At 47.2% G+C, this 23395-nt stretch overlaps 2 protein-coding genes across 2 annotated transcripts; one reads left to right on the top strand and one right to left on the bottom strand.

The window, feature by feature from the left end:
• The first annotated feature begins 27 nt into the window (after positions 1-27).
• Positions 28-15959, top strand: LRRC51 (leucine rich repeat containing 51). Its single transcript, XM_045555548.1, has 6 exons — positions 28-265; positions 7902-7985; positions 8924-9061; positions 13860-14065; positions 15309-15457; positions 15743-15959. The coding sequence occupies exons 3-6, from the start codon at positions 8980-8982 to the stop codon at positions 15882-15884; spliced, it is 579 nt and encodes a 192-aa protein (XP_045411504.1). The 5' UTR covers positions 28-265; positions 7902-7985; positions 8924-8979; the 3' UTR covers positions 15885-15959.
• An 811-nt stretch (positions 15960-16770) lies between these two features.
• On the bottom strand, positions 16771-23239 carry LAMTOR1 (late endosomal/lysosomal adaptor, MAPK and MTOR activator 1). Its single transcript, XM_045555558.1, has 5 exons — positions 23038-23239; positions 18560-18705; positions 18248-18325; positions 17775-17901; positions 16771-17409 (listed from the first exon to the last, which is right to left on the bottom strand). The coding sequence occupies exons 1-5, from the start codon at positions 23077-23079 to the stop codon at positions 17317-17319; spliced, it is 486 nt and encodes a 161-aa protein (XP_045411514.1). The 5' UTR covers positions 23080-23239; the 3' UTR covers positions 16771-17316.
• Positions 23240-23395: the final 156 nt, after the last annotated feature.

Here is a 23395-nt window from a genome sequence, read left to right as displayed (position 1 = left end):
AAGGAAGTGTGAGGGCCACTGGGAAGGGAGAAGGGGTGTCACTATTTCCGGACCCGGCCCGACCTTAGAGAAAGGGAACTTCAAATCCCAGCACTTCCCGCGCGCGCGGCCTTGTAGCCCCGCCCCGAAGAACTACAAGTCCCGGAAGGCATCGCGCGGCCCTTGCGGCGCTGGCCGGGACGTGGTGACGAAGTAGTTGCCATGGAGTTGCGCCGAGTAACCCTGAAATAGTGGGACGCCGAGGCTGGAGAGGAAGCAACTGCTGGTGAGTCGGGCGGGAAACAGGAAACCTGCTCTAGGGAACAAGAGCTCTATGGAGAGGCAAGAGGCACCGCAGAAAGACTAGGCACTTCTCTACTCGGGAACCTGGATCTCCCCCGCTAACCCTCACAACACCCCTATGGGGGCAGTGAACGGGACGGCTGCTGAGATACATACCCATTCAGATTTGGGATTGCTCGAGAGCCCCCCCAACGCAAACATCGGCCCCCCAAATACGGATACCTCAAAGTCCTGGACACACCCTGGGAAATTTGAAATGCCCTCAGACTTGGGGTTGGTTTTCCTCTGAGGAACTGAGACCCTCTTCAAGACACGGGAGTAGCGTTAGAGTAAATCATAGTCCCCAATTCTGAAGATGCAGGCAATTTTATGGGGCTTGAAGTGCCTCTTTCCTCCCTCTTCGAAGACGGACGACCTCCTCTCGGAGACTCTTCAGGATTCTCCCACACACATTCATTAAAGATACTGTCCCTAAATTACCTCTTCTCCCTACACCTCCTCCATGCTCTGCTTCTCAAAGCTCTACAGTTAGAGCTTCATTCCTTTTGCAGTCCTCATGACAGATCTATTACATTTAGTATCTTACCCAGCGCTTTCACAGTCTTTTGATAACATAACAGCTCTGAGTCAAGGATATTTATCCCCATTTCATAGATTGGAAAACTGAAACCCAGAGAGGAGAAGTGACTTGTCCAAGGCCACACACTAAATCAGTGACAGAGCTAGAACTAGACCCCCATTCTCCAATTTCCAACCAAGTCTCTTTAGCTTGAGCTTGCTACCTCTATAGATTTAGCACTGTTTGGAGGAAATAGGTTAAAATGCCCCAGGGAAGAGGAACCTGTATGGCCTACTTTGGGTTACTTACACTTCAGCCTGAATAAGTTTCAAATCCTTCCCTGAAAGTTTTAATGGGGAGAAAGAACTAGAGAGACTGAAGACAATGGGAATTGAACATAAAACTAAGCCTAATAGAAAGCAATCTGGCTAACACAGCACCCATGTATGAAGCTGCCATGATTAGCTGGCTTGTGGCTGGCAGCTACCTGGCCTTGATTGGTTCATTGACTATCTCACAGTTCTTCCAGGCTTGGTCCTATGCCTGCCATATTCTATATTCTCCTCTTGGGCACTCTTATCCACACCCACAACTTCATTTACCAACTGTGTGCAAGTATACACACGTGTGTATCTCCAGCCCAGCCCTCATCTTTGACCTCCAGATCTGTATAGCCAGTTGCCACCAAGACATCTCCTTCACGATATCTCAAAGGCAATGCAAACTCAACATTTCGGAAACTGAACTCATAATTTCTATGCACCCCAACCCTCTCCTCCAAGCCTGGATCTCTTCCAATGCTCCCACCTTTATCCACAACATTCACAAGCCAAAACCCTGAGAGTTATCTTTTTTTTTTTTTGGAGACACAGTCTCACTCTGTTGCCTGGGCTAGAATGCCGTGGCATCAGCCTAGCTCACAGCAACCTCAAACTCCTGGGCTCAAGTGATCCTTCTGCCTCGGCCTCCTGAGTAGCTGGGACTACAGGCATGTGCCACCATGCCCGGCTAATTTTTTCTATATATTTTTAGTTGTCCGGCTAATTTCTTTCTATTTTTAGTAGAGACAGGGTCTCGCTCTTGCTCAGGGTGGTCTCCAACTCCTGACCTCGAGCTATCCTCCCACCTCGGCCTCCCAGAGTGCTAGGATTACAGGAGTGTGCCACCACACCCGGCCAGAGAGTTATCTTTAATACCTCTTCCCTTTCCCATCTATCATGAAGTCCTGCCAGCTTAACTTCCTGTTTCATCTAGTCATCACATCTTTCTTGCCTTCCCTCCCAGCCATTTTAAATACTGTGGAAGTAATCCATCCAAATGCAAATCCGACATTGTTCACTCTCCCCCGCCCTTCCATGTAAATATATACTTTGTGGCTTCCTATTGCTCCCATGTCTCCAGCCTCTAGTCTAACCATACATCCTCCTCTCTCAAGTACCCTCCCACCACAGAACCTTTGCATATAGCTGTTACTTCTGCCTGGAATGCTCATCTTTGCCTCTGCTATGGCTAATTTATACTTATCCCTTAGATTTCTCTCAGTCACTTCTCTAGGAAGTCATTCTCGAAGATTATTGCTCAGACCAGGTCAGATCCCTCAATTATAGCAACGTCATGTCCCTCTCCTTTATACTGTTATTCAGTTGTAATTTTTTATGTATTTGTTAAGCACCTACTACTTGCCACCACTATGAGATACAACTATGAGAAAAACATGGTTCCTGCCCTGGTGGAGTTTATAGACATATAAATAGTAAGCAGATAATTATAGTATTATGAGTGCTACCATGGCAATAAGTATAGGGTGTTACGGGAGCCCAGAAGAGAAATTCCACGTCCAGATTTGGGGATAAGGGTATGCTTCTCAGAAAAGTTGAAACCTAGGCTGGGCGTGGTGACTCATGCCTGTAATCGTAGCATTTGGGAGGCCAAGGCAGGAAGATTGCTTCAGGTCAGGAGTTTGAGACCAGTCAGGGCAACATAGTGAGACCCTGTCTCTATAAAAAACAAACAAAAAAATTAAATAAATAAATTAGCCAAGTGTGGTAGTGCATGGCTGTAGTCCCAGCTACTTGGGAGGCTGAGCCAGAAAGATGGCTTGAGCCCAGGAGTTCAAGGTTACAGTGACCTTTGGTCATGCCACTGTATTCCAACCTGGGCAACATAGCAAGACCCTGTCCCTAAAAAAAAAAAAGAAGAAGAAAAGTTGAAACCTGAGCTGAGCCCTGAAGTAAGAATTAGCAAGGCAAAAGGAAGGAAGAGGCCGTGCGCGGTGGCTCACGCCTGTAATCCTAGCACTCTGGGAGGCCAAGGCGAGTGTATCATTTGAGCTCAGGAGTTTGAGACCAGCCTGAGCAAGAGCAAGACCCCATCTCTACTAAAAAAATAGAAAGAAATTATATGGACAACTAAAAATATATACAGAAAAAATTAGCCAGGCATGGTGGTGCATGCCTGTAGTCCCAGCTACTCGGGAGGCTGAGGCAGAAGGATTGCTTGAGCCCAGGACTTTGAGGTCACTGTGAGCTAGGCTGACGCCATGGCACTCTAGCCTGGGCAACAGAGTGAGACTCTGTCTCAAAAAAAAAAAAAAAAAGGAAGGAAGAAACTATACTCCAAGCAGAGAAAGCTGGAAGGAGAAACTGTTCCACAGGCCCAGAGGCAGGTGCAGGGAACTTACTGTGAGTAGTTGCATTTGGCTGGACGGCAGAATTGGAGGTGAGGTTAAGCAATGGGAGTAGAAAGGTGGGCAGGATCCAGGCTGAATCTTGGCCTTTCTTTGAAACCTGGGAATATAACCTCCCAGAATATATTAGATTATGTGGCAGATTTTTCATGGCATTTGATTTTTCTTCTACCTGTAGCCAATAAACAGAAACTCTCTAGGCCAAGCTGTAGAATCTCATATCAGATCTCATCTGATTATTCCTCAGAGCTTCCTGTGCCATCATGTTGCTGCTTGCCTGAGAGAGGGCAGGAACAGGCTAGCAACAAATCAGATTCCAGTTGTTAGTAATTTCCAAAAACTGAAAACAAATTTCTGTCAATTTGGAATTGGTTAAATAAAGTTAAATTAAGTAAATAATGTTAACATATGATACATACTATGGAATACTCTGCAGCTATTAAAAGGGTAAGGGAGTCTACAACAATTTGAAAAGAAAAAATAGGTTTATAAAGGAATAGACAGTATTTAAAAAAATATATACACAATCTTATTATGTATACATTCTAGGAGGTTATATTCCCAAACTGTTAATGGAGATTCAGACTTTCGGTTTCTACTTGATACACTTCTTTATGTTTGACTTTATTCAGCTATCATGTTAACTATTACAATAAAAAAAAGGCAATTTGGCCGGGCGCGGTGGCTCACGCCTGTAATCCTAGCCCTCTTGGAGGCCGAGGCGGGTGGATCACTCAAGGTCAGGAGTTCGAGACCAGCCTGAGCAAGAGTGAGACCCCCGTCTCTACTAAAAATTGAAAGAAATTATCTGGCCAACTAAAAATATATATAGAAAAAATTAGCCGGGCATGGTGGCACATGCCTGTAGTCCCAGCTACTCGGGAGGCTGAGGCAGTAGGATCGCTTAAGCCCAGGAGTTTGAGGTTGCTGTGAGCTAGGCTGACGCCACGGGCAACAGAGTGAGACTCTGTCTCAAAAAAAAAAAAAAAAAAAGGCAATTAAAGATATTTAGCTGTTTGGAAAAGAAAAATTCAGTTGGAATTTTGGAATTCCAAAGCAAGGCAGGTATGCTCCTAATCCTGTCATTCATCAGGTCAGGTCATTCTGTCTGGAGAGATAGAGGTGCTAGGATCTGACTGTCTCCTGGTCATAAGCCAGAATAGCAGCTGGGAAAGACTGACTCCAAAATCACAGCCAGAGGAGTCAGCAAGGCAGCATTAAGGCTTTGCCACTTCTCCCCAGCTGTCAGGTCCTCTGTATCTTCTGTCCCCAACCCCCGGGCTGCCGACTGGTACTGGGCCACACCACGAACAGCAAGCAGTGGGCAGTAAGCCATGGGCGAGTGAGCAAAGCTTCATCCATATTTACTGCCACTCTCCATCGCCACTGTCTTCCATGAAACCAGTCCCCAGTGCCCTAAAGATTGGGGACCGCTGCAACAGCTTGAAGACACCATTTATGCCTTCATTTCTCCTTTCATTTTTCCATTTAATCATTTGTCCATCAAACCTTTAGTGAATATACATCTTTTGCCAGGTTCAATGTAGGGTAATGGTGGGCAGAGAGAAGAAGTCTGATTTCTTGTCCCTGTCCTCAAACTTACAGGGAAGGAATAGAAAGTAGGTTATAAAGAAATGAGTACAGAGAGAACTGCTTCCATTTACTGAGCATCTGCTGCAGGATATACAACAGTTCTCATGGTAGGGGTTGTCTCCATTTCACAAATGAGAAAACAGGCTGTGATAAAATTTTGTTCAAAGTACAGTGGAGGTATGCATCAGTTAGCTATTGCTGTGTAACAAACCATCCAAAGACACAATGGCTTAAAATAATAAGCATTTATTATTGCTTCTAAGTCTTTGAGTCACCTGGATGGTTCTTCTGGTCTTAACTGGGCTCACTCATGTGTCTGCGGTCATCTGTGGGTTGGGGACTCTCCTGATCTTCACTGGTGGTAGGCTGACTATAGGCTAATCTGAGTTGGCCTCAGCTGGGATCACTGGTTCTCTTTCATATGTCTCTTACCTACACATCTGTCGTATCCCTCCAGCAGGCCAGCCATGTTCTCATGGCACTGGCAAAGAGCAAGAGGGCAAGCCCCCTCTTAAAGCTTCTGTTTGCTTCATGTTTATCAACATCCCACTGGCCAAAACAACTCACATGGTTGAGCCAGCATCAGAATGGGATGGAACTACAAAGTTATATGCAAAAAGGGATGGATACAGGAAAGACCATGAATAGGGATCATCAAAGCAATCATTCTAACACAGGGAACATTGGTCAATTTTATCTGGAAAAGAAAGGCTTTATAGAGGAGGGTACACTAGAGCTGAGTGTTGAAACATGAGAGTATTCACTAGTGGGCAGCTGTTAGTTGGAACTGGATGCAGGCTGGTTTGCCACAATCAATAGAAACCCGGCAGTTCTTTCTGTGCTCATGACAGGGTTCTATTATTTGTATCTTGGCTTCATTCCTTCTGGTCAGGCACAGGGCAGCAGGCACTCAACAAATGTTTGCAGAATTGAATATCTTACTGTGAATGAGGTGTGGACTGAAACAGCTGAACCTGGAACCAATTGTTAGAACAGCTTAGCATCAACTCTTCCGAAACAGAAATCATCTTACTTGGCAGTTTCTCATTCATTCATCCCACAAACATTTCCTGAGTACCTGTTGTAAACCAGTTTCTGTGTTAAATAAGACATGATACTAGCTCAGAGCCTGGGCTGTTTTTGTTTTTTTAAGAGGAAAAGGTTTATTTACCGTGCACATGGGGAGAATCAAAGAGTGATTACCCCTGGGCTACTGTTTAGATGGAGAAAACTAATAATGCTTTCCTACCAGCAAATTTATCCAGCTCCTTGAGGTACCATTTTTAACACTAACTCATTCAGAAAATGCATCAGGAGCCAGTACTAACAAAACCAGAAGTTCTTAGGAACTGTACTGGGTTCCTCTAATGGTCAAGAAAACTAACAGTAAAAACCCGTCCTTTAGTATTTTAAGCCAAAATCTATGTTCAGTGGTGCAGGACTCTGGGGTCCCAACCCAGATTTACTTTGAGAAAAGTATCCAATCTTGTTCAAAGGCCCTGTTGTAGGTGCTGAAGTAGGATGGACATGTCTAAACTAGGTTTCTGTACTTCTGCAAAACAGAAGCCAGTTTCCCCTATTTCTAAAAGAATAATGTGTTCTTTGTTGTCTGCGTATAATCTGATATCTAAAAGATTCAGGCCTACCTAATCAACAACCTATGCCGACAGGGCCAGTCAATAACAGAATTTAGCTGTGAATTGACTCAAGCCAAGACATCCCCAAAACTCAGTTGGAATTGCTACTTTTTGAGAGATAGGCATTCACTTTCCAATCCTCTAAACTTGTTAAACTCTACCCTTACATATGTTAAATCACCAAACAAGGAATTTACTTCAACTGTTTTAATTAAGCTTAAACTGAATTACAAGCTATCAGGTCCTAGGTTTTTTTTTAACAAAAATTCCATTTTAAGAATATTTGCCAATTTCATTGTTTCTGCATACAAAGTAATTCTTCTTTGAACCCAGTGATGAGAACTGCAAATCCTAAGGTTTCCCTTATTTATTTTGGCTGCCAGGGATTTCAGAGCTAAATATAGGCTTAGATTCCTAAAGTCCCTGGTACATTTTGCTCTTCCTTTAATCCAGTTTCTGATCTTTCTCTTCCATTTTTAATTTTTTACATCTGCACTGTCCAATACGGTAGCCACTAGTCACAAGTGGCAACTGAGCACTTGACAGGTAGCTAATCCAAACTGGGATGTGCTGTAAGTGTAAAATAGCTCAATAATTTTTAATATTGATTACATGTTGAATGATATTTTGCATATATTGGGTTAAATAAAATATATTATTAAAATTAACTTCACCTGTTTCATTTTTCTTATGGCTACGAGAAAATTTTACACATGCGAAAAAAACTGTATGTGGCTTGCACTTATGACTCGCATTATATTTCTGTTGGACAGCACTATTCTACAAATCATCGTGTCTTATGAGTGTTATTATTGTAAACTCCAAATCCTTTTGGAAAGCGGTTGAAGTAATAATACAGAGGTGACAGCAGTGGATGGAATCAGAAAAGGGAGGTTGACTCGGAGAAATCTTTGTCCTTGTCAGTCTGTTTGTCTTATGTTTGTATGATTCACATACAAACCCCTTGGTAAAGTGTGTTGTCAGCTCTCTTCCTCCCAGGTGAGTAGTATTTTCATGGCTCTTTCCAGTCTCCAGAAAAACCTGTCCTCAGCTTTACTTTGGCTAAGAATTTGGAAAGGATCTGGTAAGACAACTCACACCTCATTGCAAAGACTGATAACAACATTGTGTTCACCCCTCTCAGGGGGTATTTCCATTTTAACAGGGAACAATCCCTAAACCCAAAGGAATGAATCCCTAATGGTGGAGTTTCAGGCATCAGTGACAGGTGAGTGAGAGGTAGACTGGTTTTATGCGAGTGTATGTGTGTTTATATTAATATATGTATGACGGCCGGGCGCGGTGGCTCACGCCTGTAATCCTAGCCCTCTGGGAGGCCGAGGCGGGTGGATCGCTTGAGGTCAGGAGTTTGAGACCAGCCTGAGCGAGACCCCGTCTCTACTAAAAAAAAATAGAAATAAATTATCTGGCCAACTAAAAATATATATAGAAAAAATTAGCCGGGCATGGTGGTGCATGCCTGTAGTCCCAGCTACTCGGGAGGCTGAGGCAGTAGGATCGCTTAAGCCCAGGAGTTTGAGGTTGCTGTGAGCTAGGCTGACGCCACAGCACTCACTCTAGCCTGGGCAACAAAGTGAGACTCTGTCTCAAAAAAAAAAAAATATATATATATATATATATGACTACTTTCAGGACGTGGCTGAAAGTAGGGTCTTTGGATGGAAAGGTAATGGGGCTGACAGACAAGCTGAGCAGAGAAGGTAGCAAATCCCCAGCTGGGTCAAACTGAAAAGGGCTGTCAGACACCAACCAGATTCAGTGCAAGCCCCCAGGAGCTTGTTAAGCAATAGAATAGCCCAGTTGATGTCAACAGAGGGTAGGTACCAAGACAGTCGCCATGGTAACTACTGTGGAGTAGCAGAAAGGGTCTCAAGAGTAGGATTCAGGACACTGACTGCAGTCTACAACTGACTTATTGGCTTAACTCTGGGCAAGTCCTTTTACCCTTTGGGTCTCAGTTTCTTCATCTGGAAAATAGAAATGAATGTTATAACTATCAAATGAGGTTTTTAAGAATACTATCTTAAAATGGAAATGCAGCTAGGCAGGCCTAGAGTAGTAGAGGGTAGAAAGCAGGGGTAGAAGGCTATGGGGAAGGCCGATGCCCCATGTCCTTGAAACACCTGCCCTTCTCTGTCCTCCCAGGCTGAACCCAGACTCCCAGGGCACAAACTTATACCTGATGAATGATGGCCTGAACTATGAGCAGACAGGACTATATGAACACTTCGGTGCGGGAGCCCCCTCTTGACTACTCCTTCAGAAGCATCCAAGTCATCCAAGGTCAGCCCCCAGAGCACACCACTCTACTCACCAAGGCAGCGCAGGCTCAGTGTGATCCCTAGGGAGAAACCACAGCCTTCTATTTAAAAGCCTAAAAACATTCTTCCCATATGCTTGCAGATGTGCTGTCGTTGTCTTAGTTGGGGGGGGGGGGCGTTTTAAAGCAGCAAGTCTGAAAGGAATCAGGGGGCTCTGAATAGTTGATCATCTTCAAAAGAAGCCAGGCTACAGCAGGAAAGTCAGGTGGAAGAAAATGGGGAAGCCATTCTGTATCAGCCAGTAGTTTTATTCTCCCGTTTTTACCTGAAGAGAGGAAGAAACTAGTGAAAAGAAAACAGGCTGTTGTGCAGTCCCAGCAAGTAGGCAGAACTTTATCTTCACTGTCTGGGTACACATGCCTTTTCTGACTGGTAAAAAATGAGCGGTCTTATTATCAACAAATCGGCATATTTCCAGTGTTTTTTGTTGTTGTTTTAGAGACAGAGTCTTGCTCTGTCACCCAGGCTGCAGTGCAGTGGTACAATCATAGCTCACTGAAACCTCAAACTCCTAGGCTCAAGCAGTAATCCTCCTGCCTTGGCTGATTTTTTAATTTTTTTACAGAGATAGGGTCTCATTATATTACCTAGGCTGCTCTTGAACTCCTGGCCTCAAGTAATCTTCCTGCATTGGCCTCCTAAAGTGCTAGGATTATAGGCATAAGCCACCTATGCTGAGCCTCATCCCTTGCTTTTTTTAATTTTTAAATTTATTTTTTACCTGTTTGAGACAGGGGCTTGCTCTGTTGCCCAGGCTGGAGTGCAGTGGTCTGTTCACTGCAGCCTTGAACTCCTAGGCTCAAGCAATCCTCTCACCATAGCCTCCTGAGTAGCTAGAACTACAGGTGCACACTGCCACACCCCACTATCCCTGGCTTTTGTTATCTAGTCTTTAATAAAAGCATCAGTACATCTGTCCTCACAGAATATGTTAACATTCACTATCCTAGACCCATTGTCTGGCTTTGGTTTTCTCTCTCAGGCAATTGGTAATCACCTTTAAGCTCAGGAAGATGGCAAATGGTACTAAGCTTGGATTGGATGTAGGGTACTACTTGGGTTAGCCTGAGCCACAGGGTAACTCCTGTTCGTTCTCTCATGAGCACACACCCACCCACTGTGATCTTTATTGTGTACTTTGTCACTTCTGATTGATGTAGTCCATGTTTCACAAGGGTTTTAACTGCAACAATAGCTATATACAAGGCAACTGAAGTGACAGGCAAGAGGGAAGCATGCCTCCTACCCATTCCCAACTCTGAGGGAGGAGACTCTGTGGAGTCCTCAGAATGAAGGAAGACAAGCTACTACTACGAAGGGTAACTCTACAGCACAAAGCATAATCCGTACGGGTGCCCTGCCCTTCATTCAAGAATTCAATATTTAGTGAGTGCCTATTTATTAAGCATGTGTGTGTGTGTGTATGTATATATATATATATATATATATATATATATATATATATATATGCCAGGCACTATGCTCCTTGCTAAGTGTGTGTGTGTGACGCACATCAATGCCCTGAAAAGCTGAGTCCCTTCAGGTTCCCCTGAGCTTCTGAAACACTTATTTACAGCTGGGGTTAGAAGACGGGGTAGAGTCTGAATTAATCAGTAGATGGATCACAAAATCTGAAATGGCAGTGATTTTAGAAGATATCTTATCTGTACTACCACCAACCCAACAGTCCTCTAACCTCCCCCACACCTACAGTATTAAAGGAGTCCCCCACCATACACCTACCATCCCCTTCCATTATGGGGTTGAGAGATATTTGGAAGTTCTTCATATCAAACTGACTCCTGCTTTCTGGGGACAGACACGGAAAAAGTTGGCAATGGCAACCGTTCAGAGGTTTCCCTAGGTCTTTCTGGAGCTAAATCCCTCCCAGTTCACTGAGCATTGATACTTGTGGTCCAATTTTCAGACCTGCCTTGGCTTACTCTGAACAAGGAAGCTTTAACAGATCCTCAGGCAATGTAGTGCCTTGGTGGAATGAGGGGAGCAGTAACCTGTAGCAGCCTGGACAGCTCACTCCATCCCTGATAAAAGCAGCTCCAGGTAGTCTCAAGTTTTAGGCAACTCCATCCCACCAGTGGCTCCTTTGGAGCTTGGGATCAGCCCATGCTTGGTGACATTCCTCAAGCTGCTACCTTATCAGACTGGGTGCTAGTTCATATGAGGTTACTTTGACCTTAATTTTTATTCATCTGTGTCATTTAATTTCAGGGTTCTCAGGAGATGTGGGGAGGGAGGCAGGATTAGTTTATTCATGAGCTGGGGTACTCTGCTCTGGTATTCTATAATCTCCCAGCAACCTCAAGCCCCAGCTGTGGGTCCTGCTCACTCCAGGACTAAGGCAGAGAGCCATCTGGTGGATGGTGAATGACCTGCAGCTCAGGAAAAGAGGAAGTTAATGTTGGGTGGAGGAAGAAGGGAGAGGCACGTCCAGTAAGAGAGCTGAAGGGACAGTGGAGAAAAGCTGGCTAGCAATACTAACTACTTCCTTCCCCAGAGGCAGCTTTAGACTGCCTTTGGACGAAATGCTTAGAGACAATGAGAAAAATATAGTCACCTCAGCCAGACCTGGTGTCTATTTCTGGCTCTGCCACTGACTGTGACCTTGGACAAGGCCCATCCTCTTTCTCAACCTCATTTTAAAAAAGAAGAGGGGGCTAGGCTCGGCTCACTCCTGTAATCCTAGCACTCTGGGAGGCCAGGGCGGGAGGATCACTTGAGCTCAGTTCAAAGACCAGCATGAGCAAGAACGAGACCCCATCTCTACTAAAAATAGAAAAAATCAGCCAGGTGTGGTGGTGAGCACCTGTAGTCCCAGCTGTTCAAGAGGCTGAGGCCGGAGGATCGCTTGAGCCCAGGAGTTGAGGTTGCTGTGAGCTAGGCTAACGCCATGGTACTCTAGCCTGGGTGACAAAGCAAGACTCTTGTCTCAAAAAGAAAAAAAAAAAAAGGAAAGAAAAAAGAAGAGGGGAGTGGAGGGTCAGGGGTGTTCCACACTGAGGGATTCTAACATTGCTCTATTCCCTGTTCTCACTCTTCCTCAGCCAAACTTCCTGAGGATGTTGTTTAGTCTATCTGCTTGTTTTTCCTTACTTTCCATTCACTCTTGAACTCACTCCGATCTGGCTTCTGCCCCTAGCCCCTTACCAAGGTTACTAGGGACTTCTGAGTTGCCAAAATTACTTTTCAGTCCTTATCTCCATGGAACTTACTCCTCCTATAAAACTACAGATTCCCTGAACATCTTTAAAACTGTTATCTCCTGGTTCACCCTTTCCCTGATTATTTAACTTTTTAAATAGACTTCTCTTTCCTCCTGGACTCTCCTCTCTACCCTTACTCTCCCTGAGCAATCTCACCTATTTCCCTAACTTGTACACACTCTATGCTAATTATTCTCACGTCTATGTCTCCTGCACTTCAGACCTTCATATCCAACTGCCTACTTGGCTTTTCCGCCTTTGTGCTACAGGAACTTCAAACACACCAAAGCCAAGCCTGAACTCATCGTCTTTCCAATCCTGTTTCTCCTTTTATAATCCCCTATCAGTTAACAGAACTAGCATCCACCCAGTCACCCAAACAAAAAAATGCTGGGCACCACCCTTAAATATTCTTCTGTCTTTTCATCTAGTCAATCAAATCATGCTGGCTGTATGTTCCTCTCATCTCTTACTTGGATGACTGAAATAGCCAAATTGGTCTTTTGGTCCTACCCACCCCCTAAAATCCATATTCCACACTGAAGCTTCAGAGTGATCTTTCTGAAATGAAAAACATGAATAATCTCTTTTGCTTTAAACATTCCAGTGGCTTCCCGACACCTGCAGGGTAAGTCCCAAGATCCTTAGCCTGGCATTCAAGACTTTTATGACTGGACTCCTGTTTCCTTTTTCCTTGTCTCCCTTGTGCAGTGCCTGCACAGATGCGTGTACACACACACATGCACACCCCTACCTACGTTTGCTCATGCTCTTACCGTCCTTCCTGCCCTTTGCCTGGTGAATATCTCCTGGGCCACTGAGATTCAGCTCAGGCTTAAGCTTCCCTGGGGAAGTTCCCTGAGTTCCCAGAGTGGGTCAGGAGCCCCTCTTCTGTGCTGCCACAACTGTTACAGAGCCCTTATCACACTTGATTGCCAGCTTGTTTCCATCGTGTACACATCAGCTCCTCCAAGACACAATGTCTCCTTCATCCCTGCCCTGTTACTCATATAGAGTCCAGCACAGTCCGTCATTGTGTTCACCACTGTATATCCAGTGTCTGGCACACTGTAGGTGCTCAACATTAATGGAAGGGAGGGAGGACATTAAGAGTGTGTTCCACTGAAGTAAATTCTATAGGCCCTACCAGTAGATAATTCTGGCTTTTGTACTATCATCTCTTGGTTCAAGCCCAATAACTCTGGTTCTTAGTTGCCTCATTTATAATATGGGTGCGGTTTTTCCCCACCACATTCCCACACAGGGGTGACATACAAAGACCCAATGATACAATAAACATAAGACCATGTGACAGGGAAAGCCAAGAGTTTGGGATAGAAGTCTTTGGCCCTTAGTCCAAACTTATTCTGATGGCTGGCACCTGTGGGACAGAGTCACAGTAGAGTCAAGCACAAGGCTCTGGCCCTGCCAGCCCTTCCAGCTATGGCTTGGGCTGCTAATCTTTCCAGCTCTGTCCCTTCCCACTCCCTAAAGGCCAGAAAAGCAAAGATATATCCAAGCCTCACTTTGTCCCCACAGATCTCGTAAGCGAGGAGCCGAGGCCAGGGCTACGACCACTGAGGCATTCAAAGTCGGGGAAGTCACTGACCCAGTCCCTGTGGCTGAATAACAATGCCCTCAATGACCTCAAAGACTTCAGCCAGGTGGTTTCACAGCTGCTAGAGTACCCACAGAACCTGGCCTGGATTGACCTGTCCTTCAATGACCTGACTTCCATTGATCCTGTGAGTTTCTAGCCCTAGGAGGCCAGTCAGGGGGAACCTGCAGCCACTTTGTCCAGCCCCCAGCCTCTCCACTCCCACATGTTATCAGCGAAGTAGTGAGGCAGCATGGCACAGTCCAGACCCCACATGGCTGTGGGGTCACACAGACGTACGTTCAAATCCTGAGTCTGCCTCTTATAGTGTGATTTTGAGTAAGCTACCTAACCTCTCAAAACTTCAGTCTCCCTGTCTGAAAAATAGGGATAATATGCCAGCATCATAAAAGTTTTGCGAGGATTAAATGAAAATATATGAAAACCAACTGGCATATTAGAAGGTGAAGTAAAATGTAACTGTTGTGATTGGGTACCTACTATCTTGTGCTGTTCTGATGTGGAAGAGGTAAGTAGTAAAAGTATAGCACTTGCTTTTTGTGAACTCAGATTCACGCTTTAAGAAACAAACAAAATTTGGTCTCTTCTAGTCCAGGATTCCCATCAGAGGGAAAAGGACCTGGAGCATGACTTGGGAACTGTTCCCCTGGTGTAGTGATCTCAGTTGCACCAATTTTTCTTTTTTTTTTTTTTTTGAGACAGGCTCTCACTGTTACACAGACTAGAGTGCAGTGGCATCACAGCTCACTGCAACCTCCAACTCCTGGGCTCAGATGATCCTTCTGCCTCAGCCTCCCAAGTAGCTGGGACTGCCCATGCCACCACACCTGGCTAATTTTTCTACTTTTTGTAGAGACAGGGTCTCACTCTTCCTCAGGCTGGTCTTTAACTCCTGGCCTCAAGCCATCCTCCCACCTCTGCCTCCCAAAATGCTAGGATTACAGGCGTGAGCCACCATGCCCGGCTTCAATTTAATTATTATTTTAAAAGCTTCTTTTATATTCCTAGCATGATACTCTGTATTCCTGTCCCTTGCTGTGATAGAATCTTAAGTCACCAAAGCTGGAAAGGTCTTCAGTGAAGGGGCAACTAAGGCTCAAGGAGAGGCAGGGGCGTCCGGTCACCTGGCAAGTCAGAGGCAGTACTGGTACCCAGACCCTCAGATCACAGCTCTATTTCAGTGTGATTCCCCTGTATCCTTTGAAAGGTAAATGAAAATAGGTTAGAGTCATACAGTATGGCTGAGGGGTTTGGGGTGGGGGGGGGGGGCAAGTTGTTTCCCAAATTCTTCCTGTCTCTGCCCACGAGTCAATCCTGAGCATAGATCCAGGGTCCTGTCCAGCCTGGCTCTCGGTTTCCTTCCCCAACAGGTCCTAACAACTTTCTTCAACCTGAGTGTCATCTATCTTCACGGCAACAGCATCCATCGCCTGGGCGAGGTGAACAAGCTGGCTGTCCTCCCTCGGCTCCGGAGCCTCACACTCCATGGAAACCCCATGGAGGAGGAGAAGGGGTATAGGTAAGTGCCCTGTCCTAGAGCTGGGGTCCAGCTGGGCTCCCGAGGGAAAGAGAGAGGAGAGACAAGAAATCTAAGCCCATTCTTCTGTCATGCTTAGACCTTGGAAGGGAGTAGCAGACCTTTAAGCATTTCTTGCTATCAGTCAGGATAAATTTGATCTCCCCAGACTATACTCAAGCCCCTCCATTCCTTGCAGTCAGGGAAGACAGCAGCAACTAGTGCAGGGGGAAGGGAATTTGAGGTGGGGGGGGCGGGGCTGGCCTCCAGCCCAAGTCTTCTCTGCAGGCATTATGTGCTGTGTACCCTGCCCCGTATCACTACACTCGACTTCAGTGGGGTCACCAAAGCAGACCGCACTACAGCTGAAGTCTGGAAACGCATGAACATCAAGCCCAAGAAGGCCAAGATCAAGCAGAATGCACTATAAGCTTTCCAGGACTGCAGCAGTCCTAAAGGCCTGAGGATGGTCAGCTTGGTTTGACAATAAATGATTTGAGCTGTTCAGCAAATCGGAAGTCACTTGTACCTTGTATAAATGCCCTCCAACTAAGGCAACTGCCTGTAGCTTTAGTCTTACTTTGCCGAGAGAGGGAAGCAGTGGAGGGAAAGGCCTGCTGGACTGGGACACAGGACACCTTGGTTTACCACATGGCCTTCGAAAACTTACCTAGCTCTCTGGGCCCCTTTGTACTCTTTGTACTCTTCAGCTTAGACATCCTGGGGTCAGTAATTTCCAAACTCTTCACAGAGTACCAGGGTCTGAGATGCCTCATAGGCCTCCATCACAGGCCAGGAAGGTGGGCTATGAACTGTGAACTGCCCCCACCTTAATCAGAGCAGAGTAGTTCCACTGTTATGTTTTATATGTTGGGATTCTGCTTAAGATTTCATTTGACAAAAAGAATCTTCTACTTAAAAACATTTGCTTGCTGACTCCATATCAGGTATTCCCAGAAGAGCCTGATCTTCCCTCACCTGCCTCCTCCCAGCCCCAGGGACTGTTGGTAATTTCACTGAGCTTCAGGCAGGGCCCCCAGCAGCCACAGCTGCCTCAGATTCACATCTGTTCAGTGTTCACCTTTGACAGTATTCCCTTCACTAGACAAGGGCCAAGAATAGTCTTACACAACCTGAGGTTAATCCAGGCCAAGTGTCAGTTAAGAGCTGACACCCTGAACCCTTATCTCCTGCATTTGTCTTTAATGCCCCTAGAAGATGCTCCCCCTCCCCCCATCTCACTGCTCATAGACTTGAGTAGCCAGAAGTATGTAGTAGGGTGGTGGGCAGGACAGAGGGGCTGGAAAGAGCACACAGATGAATACACTTCCTTTATCGAGGATGACAAACCAAACGAAAAGAAAAAACACATAAAAACCCAGGGTGCTAGAAATACAAACTCAATTCATTCAAATTCAAGCTCATCCAGACCCTGGTCACAAACCCTAGTGAGGTGCACATGAGCACCAAGTCAGGGAGAGGGGGGCAGGAGTGAATCTGAGGCCAAGAGAAAGGGTGGGGAGGGGATCCCCCTAGGTCCCCTGGTGATCACCTCCCCACCCCCCAGTGGTATCTCCACTTTCCCAATGACTGAAGACATACCAGGCCCTAAATTTTTGGCCCCCACCCCACCCCTGGCCAGGGCTTCAATAGCCAGTCCCAAACGGTTCTACCCTCCCTTGCTCCATCCTCACTTGCTCAGGCTTCTAGCCTCGCTCTTCTCCTCCTTCTCCACATTCTTCTCTGTGATTAGTAGCAGGTTAGGTAGGGTACTGTATAAGCCGCAGTGAGGCTGGGGGCCAGGGGAGGCAGGGTGGAGACAGGGTGAAGAGAGGAGAAGAGCTGTCCAAGGACCCCTCTCTTCATGGGATCCCAAACTGTACAACCAGCTCCTCTTTTGCGTCCACACGGATCTGAGAAAGTGCACTGTAGGCATAAGCAGCTATCCTGGAGACCTGAGACAGAGAGGGGACAGGGAGAGGAAGAGAGAGAGAGAGACAGGTGAGACGGAGAGATCAGCAAAGAAGGGGATGGGCAATTAGAAGGCGATGAAGGAGAGAGGAACAAATGATAAGGGACAGCAAGCCAAAGAGAAAGGAAGGGATGGGAAAGACAAGGAAAAGAACAAAGGAGAGAGAAAAAAATAAAGGTTGTTGGGGAGGGGAGACAGGGAGGGTATGAAAAGTAAAAGAGCAAGGTGGGAGTCAGCTGGGGCCCGTAGGCTACCAGGCTCCCTAACGCCACCTTCCCTACCTCCTCTGAGGCAGGGCAGGTGAACCCTTCCATCTGGGCATTGTGGGAAGGGTGAGCGGTGGCTCACCTGCTGCAAGTCGGAGAAAGGGATGGGCTCGCTGGCCAGCACTTGGTGGGGCTGGCTGGTGAGAGACGGCAGCGGTGGCAGCTTCTTCCAATGGGTCAGGCTGCTGCTCAGCACAGCCAAGCGGGTGCTGACCGAAAGAGGGCAGGGGTAGGAAGTTAGGCACAGTCGGCCCCGCCCAAGCCAGGCAAGCCTCACTCCCTCAGGCCAGAGAAGCAGGATGACAGGGAGCTCAGCTCATCACAAACTCACTTTAGGCCCACCTCCCTCAGCCTCAGCCACCTCAAGAGTGTCATTGGATAAACAGGGCTGATGTGAATACCCACTGAGGCACCCAAGTGACTTGTGGTCAATTTTCTGGGCTGTACCCAAATGAGAAGCCTGGACTGGGGCTGAGGCTCCAAAGTTAAAACAGGAATGGAGGGGAGAGGAGGAGCCCATGTAGCCTAAGGGACCCAAGCTGACCAGGTGCTCACCTGTACTGCCTTGCCCGGTCCATATACTCATGCTGCTCCATGCCCTGGGAGTCTGCAGCAGACACATCGATGATGTTGCTTTGGGGGAGGAGACAGAGAGGACATGACAGGTGCTTCCAAAGGGGACAAACAGGACTCATTGTTTGTCCAGGCACCAGCTCCAGGGCTGACACCAATGTCCCCACTTCCCCAGTAGGACATGACTGGGCACTGAAGCACCCCATCCCCCGTGTCCTGGGCGTAGCTCCCTTGATCCCAGCCTTTAATATGGATGGAGGAGCTCTGCCCCAGGCTCCATCCTGTGACACTCACCTGGCTGTCTTGGCGAGGATGGAGGAGAGCAAGGCCTGCTCATCTGTGCGAGCAGAAGGCAGGCTGTGGTAGTTGGGCTCAGCTCCATTGAGGGCTTTGGTTGGGGGGCTGCTAGGGTCCAGCAGCAGCTTCCGTTCATCTCGGTCCTAGAAGAGGCCATGGGGGAGAAGTCAGCCCCAGGACTACCTTTCCTACCTGCCTTTCCTAAGCTTTCTCCTCAGCCCAGCTCTGACTTTCAAACACTAAGATATTTTTATAAGGAATAACCTAGCACTCTGAGGTGGGAGGATCACTTGAGCTTAGGAGTTTTAGACCAGCCTGAGCAAGAGCCAGACCCCATCTCTACTAACAATAGAAAAATTAGCCGGGCATCATGGTGTGCGCCTGTAGTCCCAGCTACTCAGGAGGCTGAGGCAGGAGCATCGCTTGAGCCCACGAGTTTGAGGTTGCTGTGAGCTAGGCTGACACCACGGCACTCTAGCCTGGGTGACAGAGCGAGACTCCGTCTCAAAAAAAAAAAAAATATATATATATATATACACACATATATATATTTTTCCAAAGTGCCCAGCCTTATGAAATGTCAGTTAAGATTCAGTGCCTGTCTGCCCTTGGGAGCTCAGCTAAGTTGGTGGTCTAGGATGAATTAGAGTGGAACCAAACAGTCCTAGAGCCCCTGATTTTTCTGAAGCTCAGAGCATGTATTCAGCAACAGTGCTGGAGCTTCAGAAAACAGTCCAGCACCTGGTAGAGAAAGGGTAATGGAGGCTAGAAGTCAGAGGAGGTGGGAAATTCCAAAACAGTAGAGCCTAGAGGGGAAATCAGTGCAAGTCAGGAGCCCAAGAAGGGCCCTCCTGATCCCCCAGGACCAGGCCTCCCCAGCAAGGCTGTCTGCTCCCAAGATGGAGAGGCCTTGATGAGTCCAGACAAGGCCCCAGGCCCCAAGGGAAAGCAAGCCCAGCCTCTCAGGGGCCATTCCTCTGATTATCTCAGTGCAGGAATCCCAGCGCAGCCTCTGGGTCACAGAGGACAAGTGTGTTCCCTTCTTGAGGGCACAGTCCCTTGTATTCAGATGTTTACCCTCCTGTCCTCTGTTGCTTTTTTTGTATGTGACTCCTAGAACCAAACTGAGAGCACCTGGTGTAGCCTGACCTGAGCTGAACAACGTGGCTGTTCTCATTCTTGCCAAGCCACCATATCTCTTTTAATGCAGCCTGAGCAGCCTCTACATTTTCAGCAGCCCTTTTACTACGAACCTATGCTGATAATCACAACTCTAAGAACTGACCTAAGACCAAATCAAGTCACCCCACTCCTATATAACTATTTCTCCTTGTCCTGTTTCAGTCCTCTCTTCTGATCTATTGTAATCTTTCTGAATTTAACCCGGCCTTGAGCCCATCAGCTGCAAATCCCTGCTGGCTTTGTATCAGCTGTAAATTGGATAAGCAGACCTGCTGGGTATCTGTCTATCCAAGCCATAAAGAGCAAGGGTGCCCAGGACAAAGCCAAGGCTGGGGGCAGTCCTGGCTAATGCTGACTCACCAACGCTCAGTGCCAGACCACGAGACTTCAATGTTCCAAGCCTATCTCAGTTCCTACCACAGGCTTTCCTGCTACAGGCCCCAGTTCCCCTGCCCACTACTCCGTAACTCTCCTTTTAGAGGGCCACTTCCTCCTGCCCTGCCCTAGGCAGGCCCTGCCTTTTGACCTTACTCTTCCTCCTCAAGCCTAGGCTGCCCAAGTGTCCTTGGACGATTTGATACAGTCCCAACAGCATGAGACCAAAAGCTGTGGGCTTCTGCCCCAACACCTCTAAACTCCCAGACACTCTCCCTCCCTAACACACAGGCTCAGTATTAAAGGGCTACAAAAACAAAATCCTTGCCAAGATGAAACTACATATCTCTAAGGAAAGCTGGCTCCATAATGAGGCCCAAGTTTGCTTCCTATGTGTCTGTCCTTCCTCCAGCCCCATTTCAGACAGATCTTCCTACAGGACAGGGAAATTTCTTCCCTAGCAGGGGTTCTTCAAGAACATGGTTGATGGGCCAGATGTGGTGGCTCACGCCTATAATCCTAGCACTCTGGGAAGCCAAGGCAGGAGGATCGCTTGAGGTCAGGAGTTCGAGACCAGCCTGAGCAAGAGTGAGACCCCCGTCTCTACTAAAAATAGAAAAAAATTAGCCGGGCAACTAAAAATAGAAACAAACAAAAAAAATTAGCTGGGTGTGATGGCGAGTGCCTGTAGTTCCAGCTACTCGGGAGGCTGAGGCAGGAGGATTGCTTGAGCCCAGGAGTTTGAGGTTGCTGTGGGCTAGCCTGACACCACAGCACTCTAGTCTGGGCAACAGAGCAGGACTCCGTCTCAAAAAATAAAAATAAAAAAGAACATGGTTGATGGCTTCTTGGCCTTTTGGCTAAGATCAAGTGAAGAATAAGGTTGTTTTCCTGAGACCTAGACTCTCAGAAGAGGCCAGGCTACGCCCTCCAGAGTGGATAAATAACATCACCCCACTCCCAAAGGCAAAGTGGAGCATGGGGTAGGTTTATCCCTGAGTCAATGTAACCCAGAAATTAGGGTTTCACCATCTATCCTAGCACAGACACATATGTGGCCTGTCCATGACTGGCTACCTGGTCTATGTGCATGGCTGAAAGAGACACCGTGGCCCAAGAGATAAAGAACATGGCTTGGCATCAAAACACCTCGGCTATGGCATTTCTCAGCTTGGCTAAATCATGGAGCCTCTCTGAACTTTTTCCTTACCTTTGAATAGACATAACCCATACTTACATGACAGATATATGACAGATATTTGGCAAGAGGCAAATGAGATAACTGTAAAAGTCCTTGGTAATCTGTCATGTGTGGCCCATCTGTTTTTATTATAATAAATGGGTAAAGATGAGAGTGGGAGAGGGGCCTTTCCAACAGCTGAAAGAGGGACTTTGGGATGGTGAATGGTTGTGGCCTTTGCTACACGAAGCCTCAAATCACCGAGCACTGACTAAGCACTTTCTCTGGGGGTTAGGAACAGAAGGGAGAGCCCATCAAGGGAAAAGTGGAGATTCAGGATAGTAGCAAAGCCCAGCTCTTCCTTCCAGCTAAAAGCTGGTATTCCTTTCTCATAAGGCTTCTTGACTCATTCTCTGCAGAAATCCACATTATGTTTTAAGGGACAATTTTCCACTAGGCCACAGCTCTCCCAGTAGGCAGGGTTATTGTTGTCTCCTTCTCTAACAGGTGGGTAAAGTGAGGTACTGGACATGAAGCAAGGGGACAGGAAATGTACATGTTCACTGGATGTTTGGAAAATTGAGGACCAGGAGCCACCATACCTCCCATACAAATGACGTTTTCCTAATCTTAAACCCTTAATCCAAAATACCTTCACTTGTAAAAGAACTACTTATCAAGTATGAGTGATATAACCTATTTCTGTGACCATCTCCCCCACTAGACTGTGAGCTACTTGAAACCTTTCTATTCTCTTTGTGTCTACTACGTGTTGAAACGTGGAACCCAGGCTTAGAGGCAATAAAAAGTAAGTGGCTCAAAAAAACCCACAAACAAACAAACAAAAAAAACGTGACTGGCCAGCAGCTTGAGACTTCATCGTTGGAAAGGTGTCCTCTTCTTCAAAGGTGGTAAGGCCAGGCAGGGCAGGATTAAAGTGTGGAGAGAAGTGACTATGCACCAAGGAGAAGAGGGAGAATTTAAACTGTGCAAAGGATCCAAAAGGATCATGTCTACAGCCAAATTCTCTGGACAGGCACCCCTCTAGCTAGAGAAACCCTTAGGTCTCAAAGCAGGGACTGCTCTGAGGCAGGCAAACTCAAAACCAAATGAACTCCCCATCCTGTCTCTCTTTTCCCCTAATCCATCCAAAGCTAAACCCGATTTGTTGGGTCCCAGACAAATTCCCGCACGTCCCGATGTCCCCACTGTATCTGTTAAATCCTTCACTAGCCAACTCAAATGCCACCAACTTGCGGAGTTCTCTGACTCTAGACTAGCAGTGACCTTCGTTCTCCAACCTCAGGTTCTGAGAGGATAGGCAAATTTCTGATTCTTCTCGGGACAGACTTAACTCAGAGCCTCAGCTTACCCACCCGTACAATGGACTCGCATAGCCCGCTAATATAAGCACACAGAAGACACAGGAAGCTGGGAAAGGAGTGTTTTCCAGGGACCTAGGCAGAGGATCTTTGAAAATGTAAAGGTTTGAAGGTAGGAAGAAGTGGAAAGGATGGGAGCGAGCCGGATAGGCAGCTGTCTCAGCGACTGTTTGGAGACCTGGGGCTTTAACAGGGGGCAGAAGCCCGGCTCGACTACCCTCTGTAATATGTCCCCTGCAGGCCTCCGTACTCAAAGAGCCCTGCAGTCAGGCTCTAACTCCTCTGCAGGTTTCCTTCTGGCCCCATGCCCCACAGTTTTAGCCCTCATTCCCAAGCCCCGCCTGCCGCGGCCGCACCTGGTCCGAGTCCTCGTTCTCGCTGCTGTAGCAGCACCCCATCGCCGGGGTCGGGCAGGGCGCTCAGGCCGAGCCGAGGAGGGACGGCGTCCGTCAGGAGCCCTTCCGGTCACATGACCTGTGACTGCCTCCCGCAAGCCACTACCCGCCCCCTCCCCGCGGCTACCCCATCCCAGAGCCACTTGGCCGCCTCAGCCGATACACTGGCTTCCGGCCCCGCCCTCTACCGCGTGATCAACGCCAACCAATGGGAAGGTGCAACCTGCGTGACCAGACGTGGGACACGTGATGCACGGGAAGGGCGGGTCGGGTCACATGACTTCATCATCTAGTCTCTAAACTTCAATCCTCACCACTA

The sequence above is a fragment of the Lemur catta genome, chromosome 7 (assembly GCF_020740605.2).
Source record: "Lemur catta isolate mLemCat1 chromosome 7, mLemCat1.pri, whole genome shotgun sequence".
Classification (NCBI taxonomy): Eukaryota; Metazoa; Chordata; class Mammalia; order Primates; family Lemuridae; genus Lemur; species Lemur catta.
This window is presented reverse-complemented; position numbering and strand designations above follow the sequence as displayed.